The sequence below is a fragment of the Panthera leo genome, chromosome A3 (genome assembly GCF_018350215.1).
Source record: "Panthera leo isolate Ple1 chromosome A3, P.leo_Ple1_pat1.1, whole genome shotgun sequence".
Classification (NCBI taxonomy): domain Eukaryota; kingdom Metazoa; phylum Chordata; class Mammalia; order Carnivora; family Felidae; genus Panthera; species Panthera leo.
The window spans coordinates 112893927-112910035 of record NC_056681.1 but is presented as its reverse complement, the minus strand read 5'-3'; the positions used below and the strand labels follow the sequence as shown (position 1 = coordinate 112910035).

The window sequence follows — 16109 nt, the reverse complement described above, 5'->3', positions numbered from 1 at the left end:
AATTGCAGTTTGGGAAAGATGGTATCGGAGTTGGGAAAGTCATCGGGACCAGAGGAGATTAAGACACGGGCATGGGAGAGTATGTGCTATGCTGTGCCTGCTGAATCCCACAGGTGTAGGTGAAGGTGGATGAATTAATTATTACGGTATGGGGAGGGGGCAGGCTGAATGCAAAATTTGTTTGATATAGTGGCTAGTGACTGTAAGCTTCTTTTAAGTTTATATTTAAATAGAGGAACATTGATATAGTTTGTTATATATATTATGTCCTTGACATTTGTGGTTTCTTTCAAAGGTTTTGGTGAGAATTTCCATAGAGTGAAAATAAATGGCTTTAACTTAGTAGTGAGAGTTTTGTGCTCTCCCTCTCTTGCATCCTTACTCCCTCTCACTCAAGGTCCGCCCACCCAGCCTGTGCAGCGCTGCCTTCTTGTGGCGTTTGGAACAAGGTACAAGGGAGACAATGACCATGTACAGACATAAAGATGTTTTTAGTGATGGTGATCCTGACAGCAGGTGACTTCATGGTTTGTGATCCTAAGTTCACTAGCACTGAGGCCCAGTTTAAATTTTTTTTTAATGTTTTTTATTTTATTTTTGAGACAGAGAGACAGAGCATGAGTCGGGGAGGGGCAGAGAGAGAGGGAGACACAGAATCTGAAGCAGCCTCCAGGCTCTGAGCTGTCAGCACAGAGCCCGACGCGGGGCTCGAACTCACAGACTGTAAAATCATGACCTGAGCTGAAGTTGGAAACTCAACCGACTGAGCCACCCAGGCGCTCCTCAGGCCCAGTTTAATAAGCCTTTTGTATATAACCTAAGTTCTTCCTCTAATACTCTTTAGTTCTTACCCAACTTTTTGGAACTAGCTAGACCAGCTACTGCTCCATTTCTCATTACTGTTGATTTTGTTAACGTGAGGCTCGTCTCCTTATGATATTACTTACACGAGAATAACTTGATTTCTTTTTTCTCATAAAATAGATTTCCTTTCTGGTCATCATTGCTTGCATATTTTGTATCTGCCCATTTATATATTTTGCTAGCATTTATTCAGTGCCTATTTGGTGGAGCCATTGTGTCAGATGCTTAGGTGTGTCATAATTGAACAACCCTGGGAGATAAGTACTGTTACCTTTTTTTTTTTTTTTCTTTTAAACTGGTAATGAAACTGAGTCTTCTGACTCCAGAAAATTAAGCGATGGAAGGTCATGTAGCTGGAGAGTGGTGGAATTTACCTCTGCAGCCTGAGTACTCCTCCCTGTGCTCTTAACATTTATATAGCAGTGTGCAGTTTATGAAAGTACTTTTAATGTGTTTTCTCATCTCTAAGGTCTTGACACTGACCCCACCTACTTGTTGCAGGTGGGGAAACCATGACCTAAAGCCTTGCTCAGCAAATGGTAGAGCTGAGAATGATAGTGGATGCCCGCTGATACTTTCACATTCTATGTTTAGCTCTTAAGCTCTTTACTGGTTTGAAATTGGTTTAGAAATCATAGAGTTGTCCAAACTTCATCGTCTAATTTTATAGCAAGTTGCCTTGTAAATGTGTCTGGTGTGTAAAGTTTTTTTTATCACATTATTTATCACATCATGTAAGTCGTACCCCCTCAGTTTAAAATTTTTGTTAATATATATTTATTTTTGAGAAAGAGAGAGAGAGAGTGTCAGAGCATGAGCAGGGAAGGGGCAGAGAGAGAGGGAGACACAGAATCTGAAGCAGCTCCCGACTCTGAGCTGTCAGTACAGAGCCCAACATGGGGCTCGAACCCACGAACCAATGAGATCATGACCTGAGCCGAAGTTGGACGCTTAACGAACTGAGCCACCCAGGCTTCCCTGTACCTCTTCAGTTTTAGCGTGAAGTTTTTAAGAAGCAGAATATTTATGCTTCTAAATACTCTTGTTTTTATTTGTGTGCTTTTGTTTTGCGTTGATGCTTCTGTACTGTTATTTAGGCTATAGTTCATTTAGATTCTGAGGCATTCCTTTTCCAGGATCGTCTCTTCTCCTTTCCGCTGTCAGTTAACAATTAAATAAAATAATCATGTAGTTGCCACACTTCTAGGTGCAACTGGGCAGGTTTGCTGACCCAGGCCAGGGGCGGATGATCTCAGCCAGGCTCATTCTTGCATCCGTGATCTGCTGCTGGGTGCCTGGGGCTAGATGGTCCAGGATGGTCTCGGCTAGGATGAATCTGCTGTCTTACACACAGTCACTCATCTTCTGGGCAGCTAACACGGGCTGTTCGCAGGCTGGTGCCAGGGTTCAAGAGAGTGAAAGCACACAAAGCTTTACAGTCTTAGGCTTGGAACTGACACATTGTCACTTCAACTTTGTCCTGTGGTTGAAAGACTGAAGTAATAAGGGCAGCCCACATTCAGGTGAGGACATAGCAAGAGGCATGGATACATGGAGAGGTGGAGAATTGGGGTCATTTTGAAAGTCAGTCTATAACACCCTGATGGATTACCCTGACTCAGCAAGTAGAAGTGCGTTTTTTCTGGGAAAAAAGGAAATGAAGATTTTTTTTGTGTGTTATGTGAGGTCACTTTACATCTGCTCATAAAGCCATATTGACAAAGTATTGGTGGGAAAAAAATTCTGGTGGATTATACTGGAAACTATATCATTTGTTATATATATATACATATATATATATACATGTATATATATATAAACTTTTTGATTTTTTAAATTTTATTTTAGACACACACACACACGCGCGCACACACACACACACACACACACACACAGCATGAGTGGGGTGGGGCAGAGAGAAAGGGAAACACAGGATCCCAAGTGGGCTCCAGGCCCTAAGCTCTGAGCTGTCAACAAAGAGCCCAACATGGGGCTCCACCTCATGAACCATGAGATCATGACCTGAGCTGAAGTCGACACTCAACTGACTAAGCCACTCAGGCACCCCCCATATATATATATATACATACATGTATATATATGTACATAATATATGTCTATACATACATTATACATATATATATATACAATATATATGTATATATATACAATTTATTTATTTAAAAATTTTTGTTAATGTTTAGTTTTGAGTGAGAGAGAGGGAGACAGAGCACAAGTGGGGGAGGGGCAGAGAGAGAGGGAGACACAGACACAGCTCTGAGCTGCAGGCTCTGAGCTGTCAGTATGGAGCCCAATGTGGGGCCTGAACTTGTGAACCATGAGATCATGACCTGAGCCAAAGCCGGATATTCAGCAAACTGAGCCACCCGGGCACCCCAATGTTCGTTATATTTTTTAAAAAACTTTGTATCTGTATATAGCCTATGTGTAGAACAATGTATTTTTCTTCCAGAATAATCAGTAGCTTACTCTTACAAGAATAGATCAGTTTTGGTTTTTTTATGAACTTTCAAATGATCCAGTATGTGTTCTTTTGTGTCTGGCTTCTTCCATTCAACAGCATGTGGCCAGTACCATTTCCTAATATTAGAAATTCTGGCTAGTGAAGTGATAATATCCATTGATGCTTTCATTTAAAATCTTGAAAATACTTTTTCCCCTACCTTCAACATGTTCTTCTTGGACTTTTCTGTCTACGTAGTATTTCCTACAGTTAGCATGGTCTCTAAAGTTGCTTTCAGTTCCACTATCAGAAAGGACTTGATTGTTGTGATGTTTACTTCTTAGTAGGAAGAAATGGGAAATAGGGATATGAGAATAATGTATGTATAAGTATGAAATTTAGAATCCCTTGTTCTTGGTATATGTTTGGGAAGTTATAGTAGAAAATCAGTAGGTAGAAGTTAAGGCTAGAGCCCACCAGACCTGATAAATAAGTTCTTCAAAATACTCACAAATTTTTAAAATTCTTTTTTTTTTTTCTTTTGAGAGAGAAAAAGAGTGAGAGAGCGCATGTGCAGATGCACATGCGGGAGGGACAGAGGGAGAGGGAGAAAGAATCTTAAGCAGGCTCCACACCCAGTGCAGAGCCTGACGTGGGGTGTGATCTCGTGACTATGAGATCTTGACCTGAGCCGAAATCAAGAACCTGATGCTTAACCGAATGAGCCACCCGGGCGCCCCTAAAGTTCTTTTTATTTAGCCTGCCAGAAATTCATCACAACACTCGGCTGTATTTAGTGATTTAATCCCAGAAATTGTGGGGTACTTAATGTGATTCTGAATCAAGTTTTATGATAGTCACCGACTAGGAGGGAATTGATAGATGTGTTACTGATTGGAAGGGGTTATTCTACCGTCCTAGGCATTTTCCTGGAACTCCTGCCACAGTTTGTATTTTAAATAGGCACAGAGTTTTTAGGAAGAATTGAAACCATTTTGGTCTGGTCCTGAGCATCCTATTTCAGCATTTAAAAGTCAATTTGGGACCCATTCCTCTCCATTTGAGAGTCTTTCCCTAATGTGTCTTCTTACCGTGCTTATATCACTGGGATAGGATTCAAAAAGGAAATGTCTGTTTATTTTATTCACTTTTCTTCAGGAAAGACAGTGGTGAAGTGAGTCATTAGCACATTGTATTTTCCAATAGCTCTTTGACCTTAATCTCTGGGGCTATAAAATCAATGGGAAGATGCCTGTTGCATCAGGAGCGATGAGGAAAGCCCATGATGGATTCATGTTACTGTGAATGTTTCAAGGAGAAATTAATGTAGTGTCTGTAGACTAGAGTCAGAGATCCAAGACCCACAGAGATGCGTATGTGATTAGCATCTTGCATGTGTAGCACACATGTATCAAGAAATAAATACAAGCTGTTCTCTGGGCTCTGATAATTCTTTTATCATGTTACCCTGAAGACAGAAGAATTGGAAGGAAGGGAGTGCCCTCCCAGTGGTTTACCTCCTCTCAGTGAGTCTAGTGATCAAATCTATCTTGTGCTGGATTATCATTTACAAAGCGGAGGACAGTTACAGGTCAGGAGGGAAGGGTATGGTGGCGGTGAGGCCTGGGTTGAAACAGACTAGCCACAGAGAGCAACATTTCACAAAATGTGCTTCACGGACCGTCAGTTCGGAGGGATGTAAATAGACGGGGTGTGCAAAAAGGCTCCATGGCCGAAGGTGTAAAAAAACCCACCAAGTTAAAGAAAACCCAGAGTTTTTTCCAAAGGACTTCTTGGGGTTTGTAATGTGCTTGTGCATGTACAACGTGCAGTGTTTCTCAAACATCTTTGGCCACAGGACCCTTTTATAGGCTCATAAAGCTTGTTTTACATAACGCACCTTGGGTAAAATTGCTCTGGAACATTGACCTTCAAACATTTTTTTGGTTCACTTATCTCCTAAAATAATTTGGAAAAAGTTATGTGGTCACACATTTTCAAGCTTACATCTACATTTTTTCCCATTAAAATTAAGTGGATGCAGTAGAATCATTTCTTGGGCATTTATTTTAGATATGTGGTTTAAACATATTTTTTTAATGTTTGTTTATTTTTTGAGAGAAAGGGAGAGAGAGAGACCGAGCGCGAGCAGGGGAGCGACAGAGAGAGGGGGATACACAGAATCTGAAGCAGGTTCCAGGCTCTGTGCTGACAGCTCATGAACCGTGAGATCATGACCTGAGCTGAAGTCGGACGCTTAACCTACTGAACCACCCAGGCACCCCTGAACATAGTGTTATCAAAACTTGGGAGCTTCAGAGGTGCCTGGTGGCTCAGTCGGTTAAGCATCCCACTTCGGCTCAGGTCATGACCTTGCGGTTCATGAGTTCAAGCCCTGTGTTGGGCTCTATGCTGACAGCTAAGGGCCTGGAGCCTGCCTCAGATTCTTTGTCTCCCTCTCTTTCTCTCTCTCTCTGCCCCTCCCCTGCTCATACTCTGTCTCTTTCTCAAAAATGAGTAAACTTAAAAAAAAATTTCTTTTTTCAAACTTCGGAGCTTCAGAGTTGACTCATTCAACTTATGAATAATGTTGCCATCTAACCTAATTGGTGAAAGCTGGGCCCTCTTGAGCAAACCAGACTTTATCACTTTTCCTGTGACTCGTCCTCAGGAGGGATATATTTGTGAAATGTTCAAATGTTTGGTGTCTTTGAGAATTTTCCATCGTGTAGGGCATTGTACTTAGAAAGCATAGAAAGATTCCAGATGAGCAAGAGATACGCCTTGACTTTGTAAAGAAGACAAAGGCACTGAGTGAAGGAAGGATAGGAAAAGAGACTGGGCATGTGTGTTCTTAGATCACTTTGAGAGAAGAAAATGTATGAAGGCTCAAGATCTAGAAACCGATTCCTTTAAAATTTTTTTTTTTAACGTTTATTTATTTTTGAGACAGAGAGAGACAGAGCGTGAACAGGGGAGGGGCAGAGAGAGAGGGAGACCCAGAATCTGAAACAGGCTCCAGGCTCTGAGCTGTCAGCACAGAGCCTGACGAGGGGCTCGAACTCACAGACCGTGAGATCATGACCTGAGCCGAAGTCGGCCGCTTAACCGACTGAGCCACCCAGGCGCCCCAAGAAACCGATTCCTTTAAATAAAAGGATCCAAGCCTGTGTGTACCTGTGATATATTGTCACATGCCTTTAGGGATATGTGTACCCCCAGTGAACCTGCTTCTGTGGGAGTTTAAGGATACGTATGTCCTCTTAGAGGATGCATTCTGTGTCTAACGCATGCAAAATAGCCAAATGGTCTGTGTGGCAAGGGAAAGTATTTATTTACCTTGAGAGGAATTTTTTTCTGCTTTCAATTGGAAGTTATATTGCCAACTTATATGCTGGAATTTCTTTCCTTCAGCAAAACCTGAATATACACAGCAGAATCTGTAGAAGGCTTCATATTTTCACACAATGTGAAGATCTTCATGCCCTTTTCTCACCTTGGACTTAATTCCTTTTGGTTATTAGACATGCCTCATTTCCTGTATAAACTTGCGTCACTAAAAAGGCAGTAAATTATTACTTTGTTAAACATACATACTTTCCTTTAGGAGAATGGATACATAAAAGTGTGTTTATTTCCCATAAGGACACTTATGCTATTCATAATATATTATGCATTAACTGTCATTATTTATTCCTTGGTATTTTAAGTCCTGGCAGATTGTTTTAAAGTCTGAATATTTAAGCTAAAAGTAACCTTGGGAATTATCTGGCTCAGCCCTTTTGTGTTACAGGAAAGGAACGTGAGATCAAGAGAAACAAAATGGCTTGCTCTAGGTAACATAATTTAGCATCCTCATTACAGTAAAACTAGGTATTAATGGGATATGCCTCTGATTAGATTGTTAACCCTTCATGTATTTTAATTAACCCTTTTAAAAAAAAAAGATCTTGGACAAAATTATGCTTATAAAATGAGAATGACTGTTGCTCACCATCCAGAATTGTCATGAAGTTCCCATGAGAGGAGGTGAGTAATACAAATGTAAAGGCACATGAGGATCCTTGTGTCATAGTACTAGAAGATTGTATCATTGCCTACTACTCAAATACTAAAGCTGTGTTATATGAGGTTGTTTAAAGGGTCTCTCATTAAGCATATTTTCCAACTACTCTGTATTTTTCTGCTCTCTGGGTAATAGATGCCTTCAATTTCAGTTGTATTGGGTTGAACCATGTGACATTACTAATATTCAACCATTTTAGACTTACAAGAAGACCAGTTTTGTATTACTGAATTTGTTATGGCTAGAAGCCATGGTAGGCTATTGTGGGCAGAGACCCTCTATAAAGGTTTCAAGCTAGTCTCCTCTGTGTTACCTGTATCCCTATGGATTTTTGCCTACTGGAAAGTTGCTCATGAGGCTGTATGAGTTTCTCCTCTTGTTTCTGCCTCTGTCAACTTCTTAGACTTAACCAAGCAGCTCAGATTGGAAGGTATGAAGATTGGCTGTATAAGAGGACCAACTCCCTTCAGCCATTCCCTTGGATCTTTACTCTTTAACTCTGAAAACTGTGAGGTCTCCAGTGGTTATACCATTCCTTGAAAGGATAGATTTCCATAGTTGGCCAGAAAAAAATCAGTGCTGTACAGAGGGAGAACAATGAACAAATTCATTTGTTGATCTGTTTGTTTAAAAACTAAAATACTTTCAATTTAATCAAAATGCATTAAGGGAAATTGGCTGACCCTTATAAAATATGATACTTCTGATCTGAAACAGTTATGTTTGTCAGATATAAGTTACTTATGAAAATGATAATCAAGTTAGAAACTTTTATTTGATTTAAAAAATAGCCGTAGGAATTGAAGTCTAAATAGAATTAAAATTCATAATTTGCCCATCATGTTTCATATAATTGTTAAACTTTTGCCTGATAACATCTTCTCTTAGTGTCCTCCTTAAACTTCTCATGTCCAGATATAACGTCTTCAGTTAAATACGTTCTTAAAGCATTTGTGATTTTTATCAGTTTATTTAGAAAGATCTTAAAGAGCTTGGCTACCTGAGAAAGTCATTTGGATCATTAATTGTTCATATTTCATATTAATTTCTGAGGTTCTAAATTAAAAAGTATGGGAGTTTTGATTTTTTACCTTTTTGTTTTTGTTTTTTAAGTACAGAGAATATAAACTAGCACCTAGTAAGTCTTCTCGGGAGCAAAGCAGGGGACGGAAGAAGGAAGTAGCAAAAAAAATTTTTTGATCTAAGTTTAGGTGTAAAATTTTGTATATTAGGAATTAACACTTTATGAATGGAATGCTTTTGAAGGTTTCATTTGTGAGCAAGTTGTTGAAACCTGCAATATGATTTGTCACAGAAATAAAAGGTCAGGATTCAAAACTTTAAAACATTTTCTCGACAAGCATCCTCTTATTATAGAAGCTCAGTACTTGAAGCAAATGAAAGACAACTGCCTTGCTTAAAACAGGTGTAACAGGTACCCAGGGCTCTGGTAGTGCTTAAAACAGGTGTAACAGGTACCCAGGGCTCTCAGCAGATGACAGTGAAGTCTCATGAATCTTGTCAGAGACCTGATCAGACTCAGTAGTGCTACAGGATGGTAGTCTTCTAGGTCACAAACCACACAGTCCCCAGCTCAGGGATTTGAGGGACCCTGTCTCTTGTGCTTTTAGCTAAGACCATAGCAGTCTCCACGACAGTGGGAGATTGTCAGATGGGGAAGATACGGATACTGAGTCAAGTGAATGAAACCTTTCAGGTCTTCTGTGTAGCCAGCACCTACTTTCACTCCCTCATTCCTCAGCCTGCCTTGAAAATGGTCCCTTCTGTACTTACAAACTAAGATTTTCACCATCTCTGTGTGAATTTCCCAGCGAGGGCATTGTGGACCTTTTTGGCTGAACAATTCTTCGTCAAGGGGGACTGACCACGCTTTTAGAATGCTGAGCTCCCTAGTACCTACCCACCGTGTGTTCTCCAGTTCTTGTAACAACCCAGAATGTCCTGCAGGTGAGCACACACCCTTCCCACTATGGGAATCACCAGCCCCTCTCCCTGACTACTAAGAAGGAAGTAGTCTTACCTACAACATTCCATAGATAATTGCTTTTTAATGTTTTTTTTTTTTTTAATTTATTTTTGAGGCAGAGACAGAGCATGAGTGGGGAAGGGACAGAGAAGGAGGCACAGAATCTGAAGCAGGCTCCAGGCTCTGAGCTGTCAGCACAGAGCCTGAAGTGGGGCTCAAACCCATAAATTGTGAGATCATGACCTGAATTGAAGTCGGGTGCTTGACTCACTGAGCCACCCAGGCACCCCCATAGATATTTGCATTTTAGAGGAGAATGTTTTTATATCCAAATGACCGATAAATATATTGCAAGTACAAATTAAAACCACAGTGAAACAACACTACACTCCCACCAGAATAACTAAAATGAAAAAGACTGGCAGTAATTGGTGAGGATGTGGAGCAGTGGGTTCTGGGCTGGACATGGGCATAACCACTTTGGACAACACCATGATTATTTATTAAAGTAAACATGAGTCTTCTGTAATGAACTAGAAACTCCTAGAAATAAATCTGAGAGTAATGACTACCTTGGCCTACCAAAAGACATCTATTATATAAGACTGCACACACTCTCTCTCTCTCTCTCTCTCTCTCTCTCTCTCTCACACACACACACACACACACACACACAGAATGTTCACAGGAGCATTGTTACTGATAGCCAAAAATTGGAAATAACCCAAATGTCAATCAATAGTTGAATGGACAAATTAATTTTGATACCCTCACACAATAAAAATACAACATCAGTAAAAGAATGAATTCTCGGGGCGCCTGGGTGGCTCCGTCGGTTAAGCATCTGACTTCAGCTCAGGTCATGATCTCACGGTCTGTGAGTCCGAGCCCCGTGTCGGGCTTTGTGCTGACAGCTCAGAGCCTGGAGCCTGCTTCGGATTCTGTGTTTCCGTCTCTCTCTGACCCTCCCCCGTTCATGCTCTGTCTCTCTCTGTCTCAAAGATAAATAAACATTAAAAAAAAAAAAAAGAATGAATTCTCACAGGCATTAAAATGAATAAAAGTCAAGCAAAAGAACATACACAATAGGATTCCCTTATATGCAGTAGAAGAACAGGCCACACTAATGGATAATAGTACTTAGCTGTGGGGGCAGAGATGTTAACTGGGAAGAGGGAGTAAAGGAGCTTTCTGAGGTGATGGAAATGTTCTAAATCACAGTCTGTATGGTGGTTATTCGGTATGTACGTGTGCACACGTGAATATATGTATGCATACGTATATGTAAAAGTTCATGTAGCTGTATATTTAAGATATATTTTGCTGTGTGTAAATTAAAAAAGAACCTGGGGCTTTAATCTATATTTTATGGTATTTTGGAGAATAGGTTAAAAAATAAATTGAGGCAGTTAATGGAAGCAGGAGTTTTTTTGGAAGCCAAGAGAGTGTGTCATGAAGAAAGTTGCATGCTTCTGGGGGGGGGCCAAACTTAGGGGAGGCGGTGTTTCTGGTGCTTTTGGCATGAGCTGATAAGGATCAAGACAGTAGGAAATGCATGATTCCCCTTCTTTATGACATTTTCCTATTCCTGTCTGTAGCCGTAGTGGGTTTTTTGAAGTCCTAATTCCTGACCTCCATCCCCATGGCATCATTGTTGAGGGCAGTGGGCAATGTTGAGGAGAGTCGAAGAGAGGACATTGGAAGTGGGCACAAGGAAGTTATTGGACGTCAGGTATTTATCCATTGAAAGACAAAACCTCCACCTTAACCTGGCAGCCAGCAGTGAGGCTGGTACACCACTTCTTAGAAAACTCCAGTCGCAGGGAGGTTTGGCATTCCAGGAGGTGAACAGGGAATGTGTAGTGGTACATCCAGTGAACAGAAGTGCAGGCCATTCAGGGAAAGAGGAAGGCTAATAAATCACTCCCTAGTGGGGACATGAGGGAAAACAGAAGAGTACAGATTGTGTCTAGCCTTTTTGACCACAACTGGCTGATTCTTCAAGTTTGAGGTTTAAGTTGGGACATGTGATAAGGGCTTTAGTTGTACCATGTAGCCCCAACTGGACTTGGCATTCTTCCTGGTCCTTCATGGTGGTTTTCTTAAGGAGAATGAGTGATCCTGGAAATCTTTTCAGTTACATGCTGTGCATAACTGTGTGTTACAGCACAATGTACACTCTGGCAAAGAATCAGATGATCAGGTGCTAGACCATCTGTTGTGCCAGGTGTAATCTTGCTGTGCCAGTTTTCAGCTGGACCCAAGTTAGAATGCTGTACAGTTTCTACAACAGATAGAATGATAACTTGTCATTTGGGTGTCATTGAAAATGTATTTTATCACTGAAATGAAAAACTGCAGGTGTCTGATAAAATAAGTCCATTATAGATATCAATGGCTATTTAGAATATGAAATATAAGCAAATAATCATTTACTGAGGTCTCTACTTGCCTTTTTATGTGGCAATTCTGCTAGTAATATTTTTCTGCCAATCGTGTAATTTTAATTTAGAAAATTAATTGTATAGTTGTTAATAAAAGTTTTATTAGAACTGATGATTGAAGGAAGCTAACATGATTGGAAATAGAAATGCTAATAACCATATCCATTAATGTTAAGCTTCGTAAGCCATCCTGAATAAAAATATAAATGACTACTCATTCTTCACTTTTAACTTGTCCTATTCTTTTTTTTATTTTTAATTAATTACCTTTGCAAATGACACTATAATCTTTTTTTTTTTTTTTTTTTTTAAAGCACTACGTTTTTATCTCTCTTCTTGCAAATTCTTTGGATTTCCCTTTGGATCACTGTCATAGCCTGTTTAGGCTGCCTTAACAATACCACCACCTGGGTAGCTCATACGCCACAGGTCTGGAGACTCCTGGGAAGTCCAAGATCAAGGTGCCAGCATGATCACCTTCACTGAGGGCCCTCTTCTGGTTTCAAACTTCTCTGTTGTGTCCTCAAATGATGGAAGGGGCTAAGGATCTTCCTCATGATTTAAGCAAATCCCCACCTCCTGCCACCCCCGCCATACCATTACCTTTAGAGGTTAGGATTTCAGCACCTGAATTTGGAGGAGACGCAAACATTCAGACCATAGAAATCACCATATGTGGCCGACCTCAAGTCTATTTCTAGCCATGGCGTCTTTTTAGTTTATTCCTGAATATGCCACTGCTGCCGAATTTTATGTTTGAGTATCCTCATGTGACCTTCAAATATTAAACTAATCTCTTCATCTGCCTCTTTTTTCCTCAGAACTTTCCACAAAACCAACAATGTCTTTTCCCCTTCTCTCAGATTAGATGCCTCCCAGGCATTTTTGACTCCTTTCTGTTCCTTTCCAGTGTTGTGCTGGCCAAACTCTATGCACTGCCCATTGTTCTTTTCAAAAGAAACATTCCTTCCTTCCTGATTATTCTCACCGTCCCCAACCTGGCTTGTCACATCTCATACTTGGGTTACTCCTTCAGTCCTCAGCTTCTGGTCTCCTCTTATCAAGCCATGTGTTGACCAGATGAATTTCCCTGGAGCCTGGCTTTGGTTATATCTTCCTCATGCTCAGAAACCTTTAGGATTGCTCCCTCTTCTCAGTAAAAGTGAATCCAAACTTAGCCTGGCTTTAACAAGCTCCCTTTCCAACTGTTTACCTTCTGAAACTACTTTTCTAGCCAACAGTTTGACTAAGGGTTTCCTGATTCCCCTTCCCTTCTGCAGTCTCTGTGCCCACGCTCTGGGGTCACTCTTGTAGGTCCCTCATCCCTTCCTCCCCATCCATCTACCTATCCCCACCTTTGATGCCTGATGAAGTCTTGACCATCTCCCTGCCCCACCCCAGGGCTCTAATCTCCCCTTCCTCCAATTAACTCCACTGGGACTTGCTGCCTACACAGGCACTTTCATAATTTGACTTCTTCAAGTTGATGACCTTTCTTCTAATTGTGATAAGTTCAACTGCTTTCCCTTTCTTTAATTTGTAGGTAGTTGTATGTCCAGCTAGACTGCAGGTGTCTACAGGGTAAGAGTCTTTGCCTTACCTGTATGATGTTTAAGACATAATACCCACTCATGTGCAAACTCTGTGAAGGCAGGAATCTCGTCAGTTTTGCCCACTGACCAATCTCTAATACTCAGAAAAGAACCGGGGGAAGGGTAGGTGCATACTAAATAGTTGTTAGATAAGTTGGAGGTGTTCAGTGAATGTTTGATTTGATTTTAGGTTACTCGCACCAGTTGTGTTGAAAGCTAACATCTATTTACTCGAAGAGACAATTGTAGTGAAAATAAAGTGCATGCTCTTTACAGCCAGGATCTGTTCAACTGGGCTTGACGACTTCTTCTAAAAGGCTTGTGTTTTCCTGCAGATATTAATGAATGCCAGCTACAGGGTGTGTGCCCAAATGGTGAGTGTTTGAATACCATGGGCAGCTATAGATGTACCTGCAAAATGGGATTTGGCCCGGATCCTACCTTTTCAAGTTGTGTTCGTAAGTAATGATCACTTTTTATTCCTATTTTGGATCTTTTTTTTTTTTTTTTTTTTTTTAAGGAGGGGGGCTATCCAGAAGAAGATAAATAGATAAATATACTCAGTGGTCAGCTGAATATTGTAAACATGCAGGAAAATCTCATTAAAAATGACAGTGAGGAGGAGGCGGATCTGATATGCTAACATCTATGTTTTAGAACTTTCTCCAAAATAAATTTTTATTGCAATCAGAAAAATATAACAGCTAAAAATCAATGTAGAGGACAAGCACACTGAGAAAACAAACTTTGATAAACCAGTTATTTAAAATTTTCATACCTGAAAGATGAAAGCAGTTTTGTCCTTCATGAGCATTTTCAGCATTATTTAGACTGTGTTAAACTTTGTCCCAGCTTCTGTCTTTAATTAATCCAAATTCTGAGTCACTGGTGTTGGATTTAATGAGGTTTCACCGTATTTGCTTCATTGGAAGAGTCTGGGAAATAGTTATGAAGGCCCTGCATTTCAGATTTTCTATTCAGTTCCTATTTCAAAGATTCTTCTCTGTTGTCCTCAAAAACCACCAAAATGTGTCCCCAGAGTTAGACTGTTTGCCTTCCAAATGTTGTCTCTAAGCTTCTCTCTTGTGCCTGGCAAGGATAAAAATTACTCATTAAACCACATGTTCCAATATTGATAGAGAAAATATAGTTTTTCCAAAGAAACTCTCTTACCACAAAACCTAATCCAATGTAATCACTACAGATCACCTTATGCATTTAGGATGGGTGCATTTACATATAAAGTTCTCAAGTGCAAATTTTTTAAGGTTATCTTACTTTTTTGTTTTCAAGGTAACATTACTTTTAAAAGAACTAAAGTCCCTTATTACAAAGTAGGTGAATACTGCAGATTTTTTAAAAGCTGTATCCAATTAAAGTTTAAGCATTTTATTTGTTTATTTATTTAGTTAGTTATGAGTGAGACACTATGGGTGGGGGACAGGTGCAGAAGGAGAGAGAGAGAGAGAGGGAGGGAGAAAGAAAGAAAGGGAGAAAGAGAAAGCAAAAAAGAAAGAAAGGAAGGAAAGAAGAAAGGAGGAAGAAAGAAAATCCCAAGCAGGCTCTGCACTGAGCCGGGGCTTGATCCCATGACCCTGGGTCATGACCTGAGCTGAAATCAAGAGTCAGACACTCAACTGACTGAGCTACCCAAGTGTCCCTGAAGTTTAAACACTTTAAATTACTGCATGGCAGAAAATAGGATAATTTTAAGAGCATTCTGTATTTCTGTCCTGCTAGGTTTTTGTTGTTATTACCTGTTTTTTAATGTGGCTTTTGTATGTGTTAAGCTGCATCCTTCTGACCTCCACTGTTAACTTGGAATTTGGTCAAGACATGTTCTTGATGGACAGTATCATCTGTTCTTTTTAATTGTGCACCTCTCCCTGAGACACATAGATACAATGAAATATGGGCAAATGTAGTAAAGTAAAAATGACAGTCTCATTCATTACTTTCAGAATTCTGAGAGTTCATTGAGTCTTCTGGATAATTGTTACTAATCACTACTATTTTCTTTTAAAAAGTGTCAAATGCAGATTAGGAAATTTCACACGTAAGTTCCTTCTTCTGTATTCTTTCACAGACAGTTCTGATCACGAAGCAGACACTTAATTACAGGGCTTTTTTGGTGAGTGGTAAAATTAGACTGTAAGATGATGTTTCATACAAGGTACATTTGAAAACTAATGCAGGGATCTGGAAATTTCAGGCCAAAACTCACATTGTTGACAATATCCAGATAATTTAGGGATCATTTCTGGCTGATTTGAATTACATGAGTAAATATTTTAAATAGTTTCATAATTTTAAGTGTAAAAGATTTTACAGAGTTTGGATATAGAATTTGCTTTGAATGTTTGTTTTTTTTTTCCTCTTAATTTAACTTGTAGTCTGGTTAAAATTACCAGACTGAAGATTGAAGATTAGGTGAAGTTGGAAAACTGGTCGCAAAGTGTTTTATTAAATTTTGACTGGATCTGATGTCTAGAGTTAAGGGCAGATGTCCAGGTTTTAATAAGATTGTAGAAATCTGCCAATGAGATTTTTGAAACACTTACACATTTCCTTAGCATTTATTTTCCCTGTCATTGCCCCAATAATACTGAACTTATTAAACAACCATCCATTCTTATTTGAAAAATAAATAATTCAATTTTATGGTTCAGCTACAACAGCTGAAATGATAAGT

General features: G+C 39.8%; 1 protein-coding gene across 2 annotated transcripts in view; it reads left to right on the top strand.

The window, feature by feature from the left end:
- LTBP1 (latent transforming growth factor beta binding protein 1) overlaps window positions 1-16109 on the top strand; it is a 398959-nt gene that overhangs the window by 241940 nt on the left and 140910 nt on the right. For both annotated transcript variants that reach the window (XM_042933279.1, XM_042933277.1), the window contains exon 10: window positions 13753-13875. In XM_042933279.1, the coding sequence (XP_042789213.1) occupies window positions 13753-13875 (123 nt within the window). The remainder of the gene's footprint in view (window positions 1-13752; window positions 13876-16109) is intronic.